Raw genomic sequence first — 17,183 nt, forward strand, 5'->3', positions numbered from 1 at the left:
GGCGTCACCTGGCCAGAGGGGCTCTATGGTTGGCACTATGGGGGATGTGGTGAGGAATTATTCACCTTCAATGTTGTATTCATTAATCATTTCAGGTTTTGGTTGGGCGATAATTGCCAACAAGACGCCGCATTTGGCTGATGATATGTACGCGGCCATCCGGAAAGACGCTTTTGTGGAACGTCCTAAGAACTCGCAGTTTGGGAGAGAAGGACTTGGCGCGTACTCCGACCGAGGGTGAGTTGTAGTTCTTTCATTGATGATAGATAGATGATGATGAAATGATTTCAGATACATTCCGGTTAAATCAAGTGTGTCCGAAGTCGTATCGAGAGGCCTCAATTTCGCCGAGGCCGACTCTGTGATTGCAGCAGCAGCGTCCAAACTAGGACACTATTCTGATGCTAGCGTTCTCTATAGTAGAGCTCAGAATGCCCTGGAGATGTCCTTTAACACTGAGAGCAAATTGTTCGAGCCGCTCGAAGCTAGCGGGAACTGGATTTCTCCGTTCGACCCGTCATCGTGGTCAGCTGAGTTCTTTACTGAGGCTTCAGCTCGCCAGTATCGCTTCTATGCGCCTTTCAATGTGGATTTCCTCATCACGAAGTATGGTGGCCGAGAAGCACTCTGTGAGCACTTGGAGAATCACTTCAGTGAACAGGTGTGCCCAGTTTACACAAGCGATTATCGGGGTATAATTCACGAAGAAACCGAGTTGGGACTTACGAGCGAAGATTTTGGTCAATATGGTCACAATAACCAGCCGTCTCATCACGTCTTGGGTATCGCTGTCGCCGCTCAGTGTTTCCACGTCGCTGATAAGTACATGGAAAAAGTTCTGACGGAGCTATACACTCCTGATGGATGGTCCGGTGATGAAGACAACGGTGAGATGGCGGCTTGGTATATGCTTAACTCTTTGGGTTTCTACATAATTGATTTTGCCAAGGACGAATTACTGTTGTTCGCTCCCTTGGTAAAGGGAAACTACACAATATCATTGCTAGGCGAGAAGACAGCAGTTCGGGTTGAGAACGTCGATCTAAGCGGTGGGCACGCGAGTAGCCGTCCGTATGTGTGTGAAGTACGTTGGTACCCGTTGTGTGGCAATATCAATGCTGCTGAGCTCGAGCTGGATTCGGCCAGATCTGTTCGTGGGTTGACGAGAATACCTGAGCCTGTTGATTATGTTGTCCTTGAAACTCGTCGACTGGCTCGTGCTGACTTCGTTAAAGGTGGATGTTTGGTCTATTTCACTAGTGCATCACGTTGTTGAAGAGTAGATAAGCATAAGCCAATAGTATTAGATACTTATAAGTCTGGCTATTTCACCCATCCCTGTTAGAGGCCATTGTGGACTATTTGGCGCCTAGTTGTACTAACTCTGCTAGTATCAGAGTCTGTAGTACAGAGTCTAACTCATTTTGTATCTGATATGACATAGGCTTCAGTTTATCCTGCTCATCATTGACTGTACTAAGAAAGCATCTTGATCGCATAGTCTCTCCATGGGTCTCTCCCCTGTCAATGGAGATCCAAGTCAATAGACAAGCCTGCGTGCGATGCTGGAATCGATTCTGAATATCGATTTCGGGAATCGTCCCCGAAGTCGTGTTCAATAAACACGATTTTGAAAGTTGAAAATCGATCCCGGAAGCGCTTTCAGAATCCATCCCGCCTCGCGTTCAGTAGACACGATTGTCAAAATCGATTACAGCAAGGATTCCAGACTCGACAAATGAAATACGGAAGAAGTGGGGTTCCCCGGGATGCAACCTAAGGCCACCGGGTGGCTGCCCGGCGGGCAGTACCCGCCACTGACAACGCACTTTCAAATTCTATTCGCGGAATTTGAAAAAAGATGAATTCTAAAATATACCTCGACAAAGATCCGAATATGAGACACTCGGATAATACTCCACTAGCTTACCCTACTGAACTAGATTGACTACTTATTGTACTAGTTACTGTTGGGCGGGCCGAACTGTGAACGAGTACCAGTACTTGTCACTGACAAGTTGTCAGCAGGCTATTAAACAGCCGCTGTTTAACTACTGACCAGTTAGTAAGTGGTACTTGGTTGCTGGAACTCAGTATCTGTCTCAAGGTCCTACTTGGCAAGCTTTGCTATTCTTCAGTACTGCGGTCCTCTTTCGGCCACCTGCACTCCTCCGGACCCGATATATTTCCACATATCACATCCCGGGATCGAATCTCCGACCTCCCGTTTACTAGCCAACACGCAAACCCTGTTTGCGTCCCGAGCCTATTTGGAAACAGACGTCATATCCCTGCTGTCAGTAGGCCGCTGATATATCCTCTTTTCTTGCTGTACCGTCGCTCACAACCAGATCCCCGAGAAAAGCTGTTTCCAAGGTCAAGCTTAGACCCTTCGCCAAGTCCAAATAATAATTAAGAGAACAAAGAACTGTAAATGAAGCGGAAAAAGAGACACCCGAAACCCGATGGGGCAACCAGAAACCCAAACTTTTCTCCAAGGCCGAAGTGTAACCCAAGGCCAAACTGTAACCCAAGGCTAAGCTGACATCCTACTGGACAAGTCAAGCTGAACTGAGATGACGGCTTGAAGGTTTGTATTAACCTAGCATAGCTAAGCTAGATACCCTGTAGTTGACGCTAGTCTCTATTCGTAGTTCCTAAGTGATAATATGATTATGATCTCATAGTAACGTGATGATAATTTTGTACGGTTCTTTCTTATTTCTTTTGATTCGATAATACACCTACCCTACTCGTACAGTTGCATTGAGTTCGAGTACACTACTCTTCCTTAGGAATCTGCTAAAAAACGGGCGAGCGCTATTCTTTCCTTAGTTTTTTGCACTTTTCCTTAGAAAAATGTATTTAGCCGACATTTCTCTTCTCAATGCTCTTATCTATGAAGCCTCTGTCACGCGCTACTAAATTTTCAGTGCTACTGGAGTGTGCGATTTTGGAACCACTCTCAGAATCGCGCAAAAGATTCTTCGAACGCGCTAAGAACCACTTCTGGAGACGTTTCTGAGATCGTTTCCAGAGCTGTTTCTATAAACAGAAAATCCCAAAATCGTTTCTAGAAACGCTTATCAGATCTAAAATCGGTCTGTTGAACAGGCGGAAAATCTCTTCCGCAACGCGTACACCATCTCTCGCGTGCGCCCAGGAGATCGTGAAATCTTTGAATGACAGTAAGACCACTGCGTGAGATGGTTGAATCCTGAAATAGCTTACTTCGAAAACGAAACAAGTCGAAAACTTGAAATTCGGTGTGATAAAGCAAAGTTTATGGTGAACTACAATCACCTTATCATCAGTATTGATCACGCCTAGGCTCGTTGACTAGCTTGGAGACCAAGCTGACCTAATAAAAGATCGAATGGCTCCAATTGAAAAACGACTTCAGCCGCTGAAGTTCAGCGGTTTCTATGCAGAGAATGCCAGAGATGCACAATCCTAGCTGAATGGGACAAATCTCATGGAGTTCCGAACTCAGGTTCGAAAAGTCACTGCGTACACCCTACTATTCCATTCGATATAGAATGGTATATACGTCAATCAAGTCAAATTTTCGTTCATAAGCTTGTACAAGTCCCCTTACAGGGAAGGTACTAGACAAACTAAGAAGCGCCCGAGACCATGCATGGTCTAGAGATACATGTAGCTGCAAGTGGTTCAGTGCCATCGAGATAGTATATCATAATATTAGGCGAGCGCCGGGGCGAACGCCTATTGCAGCGCATCGCGCGATTAGACAACGTTGTTGCTATAAGTTATAAGACTTCAGATCGGTTCACGCATTCACAATCAAGGCCACACTACTGTAACTGTTACGCTGGTGCAATTCTCAGAGGATCGTTCTCTGTATGTGCTAAGAATATCAGTGAACCTCGCTGATATCGGCGCTACCCCAGGCTTAACGCGAATCAGTGTCCACTCCACGTTTCGCATGATTCGTGTGTGCAGAACCACAGTCCGGTGTCGGTTGTGATTCCAGCTCTTTCCGTGATTCGGTATGATTTTCTATTTCCCCATACCGGCTCACCTCCATCCATCGATCTGCGGCTTCGAGCAGAATGCCTTTGCATGAGACCATGCTGTAGCAAAGACTTACTGAAAAATCTCGGGCATGTGGAAAATACACTTCAATGCTCTGTTTGATACATACCCAACATCGCTTATTCATGCCTGATGCTTCATTATCATGCGTTATAGCTCACTCATGAATCCGCATAACTATGTGTAACTGCTTTTGAGCCATGAGTTATTTTATTCGACTCAGAACAACACCTTGATGAACGAATTCCCTATAACAAAAAGCTTCCACAGGAGACTTTTTTTGAAACAGTCAATTATCACGAGAACATGATACACCCAGCCATGCAAAACAACAAATCGTCTCAATCTGTCTTATTCTGCGAGCCGGGGCGAGTACTGGGCAGTCAGATCTCATCAGCTGGCCGCCGCTCTACTCGATTGGGTCGGTTTTCGCTCATTTGGTACAACTGAAAGACCAGGATATGAGCAACTATCAGTATAATCCTCTTCACTGATTCCCTATGTATTAGACATACTGGCCGTTGGCAGTGTGAAGAGTTTAACATTGAACCACCTGTGTGGCTGCTTGTGGAATTGTATTGTACCTCACAGCCTTCTAATCTAGTTCGAATACACCTGTGGTAAGCCTAAAATGGTGTTGATAAACACCTTGGAATATCATAGGCCTCGTTCTGAGCTGGTCAAGATGTGCCACAGTAGCTAGTCCCATCTACTGCATTCTCCCCGACTTTGCTTATTGAATTGTCCTTCAGTCTCTCCTTTCTCGCCGGAGACGATGCCGACACGGGCGAAAAACTCCGGTATTCCGGACCATAATCGTCCGTCGCGTACCAATCCCACGTGCTCCAATCGTAGACTTCTGGCACGGGTGGTGTCTCGTTGGCGGCCTGCACATCGCGAGGAGCGTTCTTGCAAGGAGTTTGACTCATTGCCGGGAAATTTGCAGATTGGGCACTGATGGATTCCAGTCACCCCAATCTGTCTCCACGCATACTTTTGATACAAAAATCGTAAAAACCTTCTATCTTGAACGAAATGGGGAGTATGGGCCAGTGACTTCGGTTGAGACGCTCTCTCGAAGACTGTTCACTACATGCCCTGGCTATCGCCCATAACATGCGAAAGATACCATCTAGATCTGACCTCTCCCCAAGCAGTTTTCGATAGAAAAACCGTTAAGTTGCACTATCGGTGATAAGTGTTCACACTACTGCACGAGTCAGTCTGTACCAGCATCGGCTTTTGACAAAGAAACCGTAGAATCTCAGGCTTAGATCTTGACGAGTGAAGTAGAATAGTGCTTGTCCTCTCTTCCCATCGGGAAACCCCCAGAGCTGATTAATGGCTTTCAGCGGTAGAAGCCGATGTCCCTCCCGAACCTCGAGCACTGTGCACCGTCTCGAAAAAGGCGAGGCGGTCGCCCCTGAATTACAATCGCCTCAGTCGCTCAATACAAGAGGAGACGAAGAGGCTAAATGCTCAAGAGATCAGAGATCAGTGCTACCTCGCGTTTCTTGAGCCGAGGCAAACCAAGTAAAATCTCGTTGAGAACTTTTGCGAAGAGGGGGAAGTTCAGTAACTCTAGGTCTGAACGGCCCGGGGATCGGTCACGACTCACGTCCCATAGTAGATAACGACTACTGTTGCGCGGCGTTTCATGATGAGGCTGTTTGTTGGTAGATCATCAATCTGTTAAGCTACGTGGATACAATCGTTTGTCAAAAGGCACTCACTCATGTTTAACAAGATCTCCAACATACGGTGAAGACGTAAATTGTAGACAATTTGTGCGGGGATGTTTGGTAGTAACACCCTTGGCCTGGGAGTGGCCTTCATTTGGCTCGGCAGTAGCGACCTCGTTAACGGTCGAGATTGTCTGCCGGGCAGTCAGTGGAGGACACTGCGCACTTGGAAAAGGTAGTTTTTGATGCAATGTTTGGCAAGCAACACCTTCTGCAGTGGTGTAGGAAGCTTCACTATGGCTGTATGTTATATGAGTCTCCGATGCCGATGTGCCTACGTGTAAATGCCTCTGACATCGCTGTGCTTGCGTGTGAATAACATCGTTTGATGCGAGTGAAACCTGTAGCCTTCGAGTTGTGGCAGGGCTCATGTCGACTCACGAGTGCCATCTGGGCGCTGTGGAGGATGACACGCAAGGGGCACTCAGGACACTCAGGATAGTAAGCTTCTGTCGTGAGTTACTGAAGCTTGCTACCTGGAGTGCCCCTAGGACCTACATCGGAGACCTCGGTTAAAAAAATATATATATCACGCTTAACAAATATACTACTCCAGATTGCCAAGACAGCCTGGCTTGTGTGACTAGCTTGGCAGCTTGAAGGACTCAGGTTGTCCCTTGTCTCGGCAGCGATTGTGCCAATCGCTGTCCCAAATCAGGTTTCGCCGAAAGACAACTGAGGAACTAAGCTTCTCCTAAGCATCGTTTCACACTATAGTCGTGACATTCGCGAGATTCCCTAACGGTCCCGCAGACTGAAAATGGGCACAACGTGCATTATCGAACGACATTGTCGTTACGTCAATACTCTTGGTATTGGTGGTATTTCAGATCCCACTCGTCTTCCCAGCACCGATGTTGGAGGAATATAAGCTCACTCTCTTCAGCTGAGTTCAGAGCTTCCTTCATTGATTATAAACTTATATATTCGAATTGAGTCAGCAGTGTTCAGAAAGCAGCAAGAATTTCCTAAGATTTCCTCAAAATTTCCATTTTGTCACCGGCACGTGTTGGCGTCAATATGGTCAACATGTCCATGTGCAGTTTTTATCATTCTGCTCGGAAAATTCTCGCGCGCGCCACAAAAAAATCTCATTTTTAGCACAAAAATCTTTCTTGTCCGCAACAAAAAATTCTTGCTCGCCACAAATCTCTGTGGGCGTGCAAGAAAGACACAGGATCCCTGCCGCGAGGATAGATGGGGAATAGCTAATAGCTATTAGCTATCGCCAGTTTTCGTGGGTTTTTGGGTTATCTGTTTCTTTGTCTACTTCTTCGACTGTTGAGTTGGCACAAGGCATCAATGGGGAATACAAGGATGAAGGTTATTTTGCATCGCACTTGTAATGTCTGGAGGTAAAGACCGTGAGAAATTCAAGGTCTTCATGAAAGCTATGGCGGATGTGGCCGAACGCGCGTTCGGTATAGAATCGAGTAGCGGCACTCGTGCTAACTTGGCTTTGGAGGCTAGTTCCTTGGCTACTTCTTTGTTAAACACGGAGGCGGAGGTTATGGACGCTGATGATCCTCAGCACCGTCAAATTCAGAAGAAAGGACGTACTGCTGCGGTGAAGTATCGGGTTGTTGAGGTTACTTGTGATGAGTTACTTCAATGTGATGAGTTGTCGGATGCTGAGGTCAGACTTAATGGAATCGTTGGCTCTAAGATGTGTAAGCGTAACTCGTATGTAAGGAAGAAGACGGTCGATGTCACTCGAGACTATCGCTGTGCCTTTAAGGAACGTAGAGCATACGCTTCGTGTAGTTATACCGCCCAGATATCCTGGTCATCTCGTGGTATCTACAAGATCCTACTCCCGTACTCAGAACACGAGGAACACACGAGACTTGAGACTGCAACCGGCAATCAGCCCTTCTCACGGAGACCTATACCCCTTAGTCAAGAATGCAAGAGAATAATCGATGATCATGTCCTTGATGGTACTCCAGCTTGCCGCACTGAGAGAAAGCTGATCAAACTGAAGCTCATCAAGAAGCTTACACCGGCTGTGAAACAACAAATATTTAGAAGACGATACACAGTTAAAAAGCTATGCGGAGCGAAGATCGCGTACATTCTGGCGACACTCTATTGGAAATTGAGGAGTTCTGTAAGCAGAATAGTAGCATTCCATCTGACGAGGACCAACCGTACTGTATAGGCTACTGCAATGCCTCAAGATTCGAGGCATTTTTCTCTACAAAGCGTTTAATCCAAGAAAATGGAAACACTACAATGGTAGATACTATGGTTATCGATTATACACATAAACTGAACTGGCTGGGCCTTGTTGTGGTAGTCTGTGGATGTTTACGTCCACCTTCGCGGTTCGGACTGTTAAGTATTGGCTACGTTTTGAACGAGGACAGCACATCGGCCGAGTCGCTCTTATCTTGCCCTCGAGGGCGAGAACGGCTTTGATAAGGGCGTCAGTTCTCGGCTCAGCCCCCAATGTTGTAGTTTCAGTTGAACTCATCTTCAAAGCCGTTGTGGGATAAGCAAATTATCGCTATCGAATACGAATGGCAAAAACGGATGAGCGGCTCAAACCCCTCGCGTCACGTCACACGTGGTGTCACTGGGCACGAGTAGGGCGAGCGATAAAACGAAAGGATGTTGAATGACAATTGTGGGGAAAGTATGATAATCGTCGATCATCGGACACTGTTCCTCATCAGTAGGAAGTCCGTATTTTAGCAGCCCATTACAGTTCGAGTATCTTACGTACTTCAGGGGCTCTTATTTGGTTCTTAATCTTCGGTCTATTCCATCGCTATTACTCCGATATGGATTCGAGTCCTAGTAGAGAAAGCGATGTTGGGTTACACGCGAGTCCGTCGACGATAGCTTCCAATGAAGAGTCTGCAGGGGAGGAAGCCGTGTCGCTACTACACCGACTAACCACAGAGTTGGTTTTCTTGTCAGTCTTATTTATTTGTTGTTATTATGAACAACTTGTTGGACGTCGTCCTTGCCTTCATAGTAATGCTCGGTATCGTTCAAGCTGCTGCTAGCCTCGTCGATTATGTTAACGTTTTAGCCGGTACTTCTAATACTTATGAGTTGTCTACTGGTAGCGCCACGCCCCTCATGGGCCGACCATTCGGCTTCAATCATTGGTCTGTTCAAACCGAACCCGACCATGATCCTAAACGCTACTTCAACCCGGCCTCGAGAAGCTTCTACGGTGTACGATGCACTCACCAACCGTCCGTATGGTTGGGCGACTATGGTTATTTTCTCGTTAATGCTATCATTTCCCGTGACGAACCACAGCAATCTGTGTCGTTCGCTCCGCTGCAGACTACTTACAAGCCACACTACTTCAAGTCATCGGCTCTGTATCCTGGTAACGCTGATATGGGTGGCGCTAGGATTGAAATGACCCCGACGGAACATGCTGCATTTTTTCGGTTTTCATTCCCACCCAAGGTGAATTCAGCGGTGCTCGTGAGACTATTCGACTATAACTCATCGACACCAGTCGTGCTCGACAAGGAGGGTCGTTTTTCTACTCAAACCAGTGTTAACAACGGTGGTGTATTGCCTGGGTTCGCCATGTTTATCAATGGGGCAATTGACCCACCACCTGCACGCATGCGCAACGTAGATGGTTCAATCATGCTGGAGTATGATGCTGCGGAAAATAATAAAAGACTTTCGGTACACCTCCGTATCGCTACTTCTTTTATCTCTAATGAACAAGCTCAAGTAAATTTGGCGAGGGAGTTACCTTTGTGTAAGAACTTTGATACTTTCGTGAAGGAAGGTGAAGACGTATGGCAAACACGCCTAAGTCTGGTTACCTATGATACAGTACAGCGAAACAGTAACTTTTTGAGAACTTTTTATACCAATTTCTATCGAACTATGCTGTTCCCGAGACTCCTTGGTGAATATGATCAGAATAATCAACTCGGGCACTACAGTGTTTATACTGGGAAAGTCGTTCCCGGCGAGTTGACGACTGACAGTGGCTTTTGGGATGCTTACAGGACGGTTTACCTCTGGTTAAGTGTTGCCGCTCCGGACATTCTAGATCGTCTTTTAGAGGGGTGGGTGAATGCCTATAAGGAAGCTGGATGGTTACCGACGTGGGCGTCACCTGGCCAGAGGGGCTCTATGGTTGGCACTATGGGGGATGTGGTGAGGAATTATTCACCTTTAATGTTGTATTCATTAATCATTTCAGGTTCTTGGTTGGGCGATAATTGCCAACAAGACGCCGCATTTGGCTGATGATATGTACGCGGCCATCCGGAAAGATGCTTTTGTGGAACGTCCTAAGAACTCGCAGTTTGGAAGAGAAGGACTTAGCGCGTACTCCGACCGAGGGTGAGTTGTAGTTCTTTCATTGATGATGGATAAATTATGATGAAATGATTTCAGATACATTCCGGTTAAATCAAGTGTGTCCGAGGTCGTATCGAGAGGCCTCAATTTCGCCGAGGGCGACTCTGTGATTGCAGCAGCAGCGTCCAAACTAGGACACTATTCTGATGCTAGCGTTCTCTATGGCAGAGCTCAGAATGCCCTGGAGAAGTCCTTCAATACTGAGAGCAAATTGTTCGAGCCGCTCGAAGCTAGCGGGAACTGGATTTCTCCGTTCGACCCGTCATTGTGGTCAGATGAGTTCTTTACTGAGGCTTCAGCGCGCCAGTATCGCTTCTATGCGCCTTTCAATGTGGATTTCCTCATCACGAAGTATGGTGGCCGAGAAGCACTCTGTGAGCACTTGGAGAATCACTTCAGTGAACAGGTGTGCCCAGTTTACACAAGCGGTAATTTTGGTTTACTCCACGAAGAAACCGAGTTGGGACTTACGAGCGAAGATTTTGGTCAATATGGTCACAATAACCAGCCGTCCCATCACGTCTTGGGTATCGCTGTCGCCGCTCAGTGTTTCCACGTCGCTGATAAGTACATGGAAAAAGTTTTGACGGAGCTATACACTCCTGATGGATGGTCCGGTGATGAAGACAACGGTGAGATGGCGGCTTGGTATATGCTTAACTCTTTGGGTTTCTACATGATTGATTTTGCCAAGGACGAATTACTGTTGTTCGCTCCCTTGGTAAAGGGAAACTACACAATATCATTGCTAGGCGAGAAGACAGCAGTTCGGGTTGAGAACGTCGATCTAACCGGTGGGCACGCGAGTAGCCGTCCGTATGTGTGTGAAGTACGTTGGTACCCGTTGCGTGGCAATATCAATGCTGCTGAGCTCGAGCTGGATTCGGCCAGATCTGTTCGTGGGTTGACGAGAAGACCTGAGCCTGTTGATTATGTTGTTCTTGAAACTCGTCGACTGGCTCGTGCTGACTTCGTTAAAGGTGGATGTTTGGTCTATTTCACTAGTGCATCACGTTGTTGAAGAGTAGATAAGCATAAGCCAATAGTATTAGATACTTATAAGTCTGGCTATTTCACCCATCCCTGTTAGAGGCCATTGTGGACTATTTGGCGCCTAGTTGTACTAACTCTGCTACAGAGTCTAACTCATTTTGGTATTCCTCGAGTCTGATATGACATAGGCTTCAGGTTATCCTGCTCATCATTGACTGTACTAAGACAGCATTTTGATCTTAGTCTCTACGTGGGTTTTTCCCTGTCAATGGAGATCCAAGTCAAGCCGCCCGTTCAATAGAAAAGGCTGTGTGCGATGCTGGAATCGATTCTCAAAATCGATCTCGGAAGCGCTCCTAGAATCAATTCCGACTTGCGTTCAGTAGACACGATTTTCAAAGTCGATTCCAGCAAGGATTCCAGACTGGACAAATAAAATGCGAGAGAAATGGAGTTCCCCGGGATGGAACCTGAGGCCGCTTGGTGTTACACTTGGATAACAAACCGCTAATTAATCCTACTAAACTAGATAAACTTCTTATTGAACTAGTCACTGTTAAGCGGAACTATGAATCCGAAGCCCGAACCCTCTCTGGGTCTTACCTTGGGCCATAGGTTCACAAATTATGTTTGGTCACACTAACTATGTCACGGAATCTGGCCCATACCTGCCCTGACATATGTTAGTGTCTCCCAACCAACTTGGGACAAGACTTAAAAAAAGAAGTTCTTTTTTAAGTCTTGTCTTTTTAAGTCTTCTTTAAAAGAACGAGACTGGTTCATGGGTGGAACCATCTCGGCCTCACAACCTACGATTCGATCGATAACATCAGAATACACCAACATTATGCTGGCAACATATTTCTCATTTCGTGCTCTTGCTTGAACTTGCCTTTACGAAACTTTCACAGTTCGTCATGAAACGAACAGGGCCGTCAGTTGGTCTTGGCCGAGCGTTATGAGTCTCTCAAGAAGCTGAGATGGAACAATGATGGAGGTATTGCTAAAATGGGGAATAGGCAAACTCACCTATCACAATTCGTCATGAAACGGCACGAGCCATCAGTTGGTCTCGGCAGAGCGCTACAGGTCTCTCAAGGAGCTGAAATTGAACAATGATGGAAGTGTTGGTATAGTGAGGAACAGGCAAACTCACCTATCAGTTCATCATGAAACGACGAGGGCTATCGGTTGGCCTCATCCAAGTGTTGTGACCCTCTCAAGGAGCTGAATTGCTGACCGTCGGGGCCGCCGGCCCTGCCATGACCAACATAGCAACCTCGTAAGTTACGAGGCGAGTCGTAACAGGGCCCATGCGTCAAAGTGATTCGAGCTTACACAGTCTTGATCCGAGCCTCCTCTTATCTTCTACTTCCACATGTTCTACTGCGAGGGGTGTCAAGTGTCCTTGGGAGCGAGTTTATTCGGTTATTCCACTGTCTTCCCTTCCCGCCCTTTCTCATACTACCAACGAAGCAGGTTTTACTTGGTACACAGGTATTGCCTACTGCAGGGTTGTCCAAATCGGGAAAGAATTGGGTCAAATTCTTGCCTCAAAATTTCCGTTGAAATTTCCGGAAATTTGGCACAATATGAATCGTTTCGCTCCGCGCTGCGCGCGGTTGTGAGCAGTTCTGATTATCGCTCGCCCATTAATCATCTGCTCAGCGCAGTTCTGATTATCGCTCACCCATTAATCATTTTGCTCAGTAACGGTAAGATACACTCCAGTAGTTGCTACGATAAACACAAAAAACTAAGATTCGGTAATTATTTGCTCTATGTCTGCCGGATTGAGTCTAGTGGATTCGGGGAATCGTCGACCTCAACGATCTTGCGTCGGTCTTGGTGTGGAGCGCTTTGCTGACTCTTCACACGGTTTTCCATAGGCGCATCAGCAGCACGATAGTGGCGCCCCTGGGTAGGTAACCTACCGTAGGTTGAGCATGGCGTTTACGGTTCTATAAACCACTGCATTAAGAACCGACGCTCGCTGCATCGAAATCCTCCACAATCGGCTGGCAGTGGCTTCGTTATGACTATATATGAGCAATGAGAGCATGTCCACCGTCTAGATAGAGTGGGTGTAACTCTTGATTTTTTCCTGCGAGAGTCACTTAGTGAGTCATCACCCAGTACTGACTCTCGTACAAAACGGTGATACCATAACCAGGAATCGTCCAAGATGGCCTAGTAGAGATGTATGCGGATACGTCATTCAGAGTTTAAGACCGGTGGACCACAGGTCACGCGCCCATACCGGTCAATGCACGCATACCCATAGGCTCTGGGTATGCGTGCATTCATGCGTGCCACCACATTGGTGGAAAAGCGAAATGAGGAGAAACCATAGAATTCGAAAAACTTAGAGAACCATAGAACTGGGAAGCTCGGAAAATTTCCGACGGAAACACGTTCCGTAGGCAGTTTCAAACTGCCGCAGTTTGCACCGCGACAGTGTAATATCCTGGCAAAAAAAGAGCAAATCAACAACTTTCCGACACTCCCAGAACGAGCGGTCGACTGCCTGGCAGTCTGCCACACCATCACACGTTAATCTGTTCAGCAACTCTCAGGATAAAGGTGGGAAGGACGTCCCGAAATCACCCACACTTGCGTTAAACGCCCTTTTTCAATACTAGTGGGCCACTAGCAGTGGCTCCCTAGTGTCACTTCTTCCTGTAGCAATATTCATCGGTACCTCACGAGTTGTCTTGCGTCGTTCTTTGCAATGCGCGTAAACATTCGAGGAGTTGGTCGTTTGTGCCTTCCGTACGTTCCCTCTCCGGACTCGCGCGTGGATTGGCGAAGAATGGAAAACGATCCGCGGAGCCGCGGATCGAACCCACGACCTCGCCCGAAAATTCCGGAAATATCGACCACTTCTAGAAACATGCTTTCCGGCGCAAATGTCCCGAAAATTTCCCGAAATTTCGGGAAATTTCCGCTTGAAAGAATTTTTTCTTTCGAGCCCGAACAACCCTGGCCTACTGCTTGAGCGAGCCAGCAATCTCGAAGCGAATCGATCTCATTAACGGTCGCTGAATACCGAGTTTTACCTCAGAATCATGATTGACATTCATGACAAACTCTTTGTCCATAGCAGCAGATTATTGACATCTATGAGGGTAAATGCAAATAATCAAGGACAATGGGGAATAGTCAAGGACGCAATCTCGCTCGCCCTTTGTGAAATTTTGGGGAATATTCAAGGGAGAGGGCTAGGGACTTAGTTGGCCAGTTGAACAATGTTCTTTTGTGATAAAATGGAGGGCGAAGCAACGATTCCTAGTCTAGAAGACCAACCCGCCAACCTATTCCAATTATAATGCAAACACCATACCTACAGTGTAGGTATGAACTAGACACATCTATCGAACCTTAGCTCTGATACCTAACCATTCTCCGGTTTCGTGTATTTAGGATGTATGAGATAGTAATACTGAGACTTACCGTAAATAAACGCACAAGTAGGAAGAATAGAAATAAGTAGAGATCGCGTGGCAATGCCACGGTGGCACCAGAGCGGGGGTCTCGTTGTAGGACGTTAAACGGAGTGCTCAATTATTCGCTAATTAACAAACCGTAACGGATTTGTCTGCATAGACTTGATGTTCAAGTCTTCAACTTACTTAGTAGGAGACGTTGTCGTGAAAAAGTCGGTAATAACTAACCGACCAGTAGCATTAACAGCAGCGGCGATAGAAGCATTTCGTGCTGGGGAGGATAGGTCGGCAGAAAGTGGAGCAGAGCGATACAGATGCCACACCTTGCGTATGTGCCGCCGTTGGCGATGAGTAATGTTGGTCCTATCTAAGTAGTACCTAAAGAGAAGAAAATGGCAACCATTCAATTGCAAATCCGAGATTTGAGCTAAGTTCAAGGTGAACTGTTCAGCGAGGTTACTTTGTGAACGCTGCAGTCGTCTGCTGCCGGTGGAACCACTCTGTAGGAGGCAAATGAATTCCTAAGCGGCGCTCCATTCTGATAATGCGTCTTTCTTCTAGAGGTATCGAGCTGTTGCGGAGAACTAAAGGGTAACGATGGGGGGAGGAGAGATGAAGGGAGGCTCCTCTCGAGATCGGCTGGGTGACTCTCACGAGCGGACGGAGATGGCAGTAGGCCCTAATGATTAGGGCACCTTCGAGAAACCTTGGAGGGAGGCTCAATCTAGAACTCTGGAAGATCGACAAACGACGTTCTATCAAAGCCCTCGCTTATAATTTATAATTTAGGAAGAAGCCGATTAAAAGGGTCCAAAAAGCAGTCGACAGACCTTACAAAGAACTGTCGGCTGAGAACTCCTTAGGGAAGTCCTCAGGGAATCCACACACAAAACCCATATACAAGCGCGAGCTCTTACTCAAGTGCGAGCTCTTATACAAGTTCTCGAAAAAACTGTCATTACGGGTAAACCCGAACCCCGACGGTCTTATTCCAGGAGACCCAGATAACAAGGAAACCAGGAACCCGAAGGGAATAACAAGGAAACCAGGAACCCGAAGAGAATAACAAGGCAACCAGAAACCCGAAGAGAATAACAAGGCAACCAGAAACCCGAAGGGAATAACAAGGCAACCAGAAACCCGAAGGGAATAACAGTGTAAACCCCTAGCGGCTAGGGCCTAGCCCGATGCGGACCGCATTACGCGGTAGAGACGTCATTTACCTTAGGTATGGACGCTATAACGTGGTTAATAGTAACGTAGGACTCCAATTCTAGGAACGTCATCTGTTTGGGCCCGCGCCTTGACTATTTGCAAGAATAAACTGCGCGGGGCGAGCGAGAAATCACCTTGACTATTCACGATTTCCCTTGAAAATGCAAGGTCAAACATGGAACCTCCAGTCACAAAGGGACCGGTGGTGAAACAGGTTTGACCGGTCAAAATCCACGCCGAGCAAGCTCCGACTCCGGGCGGAGGGCAGAAAAGTGCGCCGCTCCAGAACACAGTTGTTCTTGCGTGCATAGCTCGAGATCGATCAACCATTGCAGCGGGTGCAACATACTCAATTGTATGTTGAGCAAGCCGACAGAAACTCGTATCTGTCAGCTTGGCTCAAGAGACAAGCAAGGGCTTGCTCTTCACGGTTTTTTCCCTCCCAGTGGGAGGCTCCCACACCACCCAGGGAAGGGTTGCATGCAGCGCGCGCCCCTAATTCTTGAGGCATGCCCCTATTTTTAAATTTTCCCCCTTAAATTTCAAGTTATGCCCTTATTTCTGTAAGTCAGTCCCGAAGCGCGAGGAAACGTTCAATCCACAGTTTCTGCTCACGGAGGCATTAATGCGATTGCGGGGACGTGTTGTGCTACAGACTCAGGTGCATGATCACTGAATATCCAAATATTTGTAATTTTTGGAACGTACTGAGACACTGCAGGCATCAAGACCGAGAATGTTCCGGAAATTCGAACGCAGGTTCCATTGAAACCTGTATTAAAAACCGCTCCAACTACTTCCGGATTCACACCGTTACTAAAATGTCTCATGTGGCACTGCCACAGTGACAATCTTCAAGATTTGTTGTGTTTCTTGAGGAATATGCAAGATTCGCCGAGTGCTCAAGATTGCCTTGGTCTACAGTGGCGCTTGGGCATATTCTCATGCGCGCCGCCCGCAAAAACTCTAAATCCGTCCTCGCGTATTTCTGTAATCACCCGCCATTTTTTGTCGGCATGCCAAACAAGAAAAATTTGCCATTTTTCTTGTCGGCTCGAACGTCGTGCATGCCAAACAATCCCTCTTCACGTCCGAATGGATCTGACTGCGGCTCGAACGTCTCCTCTCCTATGCGTCCTCAAATTGAGAAAAACTGTACTGTATAACTCACAAAGCGTATCCTCCACAGTTCACCCGAGCAGCAATTATGCCTAAGAATCAGAGTCTGCGGAAGCGGGACGCGGTACGAGCTCTGATGAAGATGGTCCATGATCGCCAGCTGTGCGTCTCCGTGACCGAGTTGCATATTATGCGAAGCCTGCGGCCGTCGAGCCGAGTGGCGGATTTGGCCTCTCGGTGGTGCAGTCTGATAAGATCG

At 47.0% G+C, this 17,183-nt stretch overlaps 3 protein-coding genes across 3 annotated transcripts in view; all 3 read left to right on the forward strand.

The window, feature by feature from the left end:
- The window catches only part of Pmar_PMAR024959 (hypothetical protein), a gene marked incomplete at its 5' end in the record, with an annotated part of 1,791 nt that extends 123 nt beyond the window's left edge, over window positions 1-1,668 (forward strand). Inside the window, 3 exons of the mRNA XM_002774680.1 lie at window positions 1-28; window positions 96-237; window positions 292-1,668. Of these exons, the coding sequence (XP_002774726.1) occupies window positions 1-28; window positions 96-237; window positions 292-1,276 (1,155 nt within the window). The 3' untranslated portion in view covers window positions 1,277-1,668. The remainder of the gene's footprint in view (window positions 29-95; window positions 238-291) is intronic.
- Window positions 1,669-7,143: 5,475 nt separating this feature from the next.
- Window positions 7,144-7,959, forward strand: Pmar_PMAR024960 (hypothetical protein; the record flags this gene model as incomplete). The annotated part of the gene is made up of 1 exon (XM_002774681.1): window positions 7,144-7,959. The coding sequence occupies one exon, from the start codon at window positions 7,144-7,146 to the stop codon at window positions 7,957-7,959; it is 816 nt and encodes a 271-aa protein (XP_002774727.1).
- Window positions 7,960-8,744: 785 nt separating this feature from the next.
- Window positions 8,745-11,172, forward strand: Pmar_PMAR024961 (conserved hypothetical protein; the record flags this gene model as incomplete). Its single annotated transcript, XM_002774682.1, has 3 exons — window positions 8,745-9,944; window positions 9,991-10,133; window positions 10,188-11,172. The coding sequence occupies 3 exons, from the start codon at window positions 8,745-8,747 to the stop codon at window positions 11,170-11,172; spliced, it is 2,328 nt and encodes a 775-aa protein (XP_002774728.1).
- Window positions 11,173-17,183: the final 6,011 nt, after the last annotated feature.

This window comes from Perkinsus marinus (assembly GCF_000006405.1).
Source record: "Perkinsus marinus ATCC 50983 genomic scaffold scf_1104296957898, whole genome shotgun sequence".
NCBI lineage: Eukaryota > Perkinsozoa > Perkinsida > Perkinsidae > Perkinsus > Perkinsus marinus.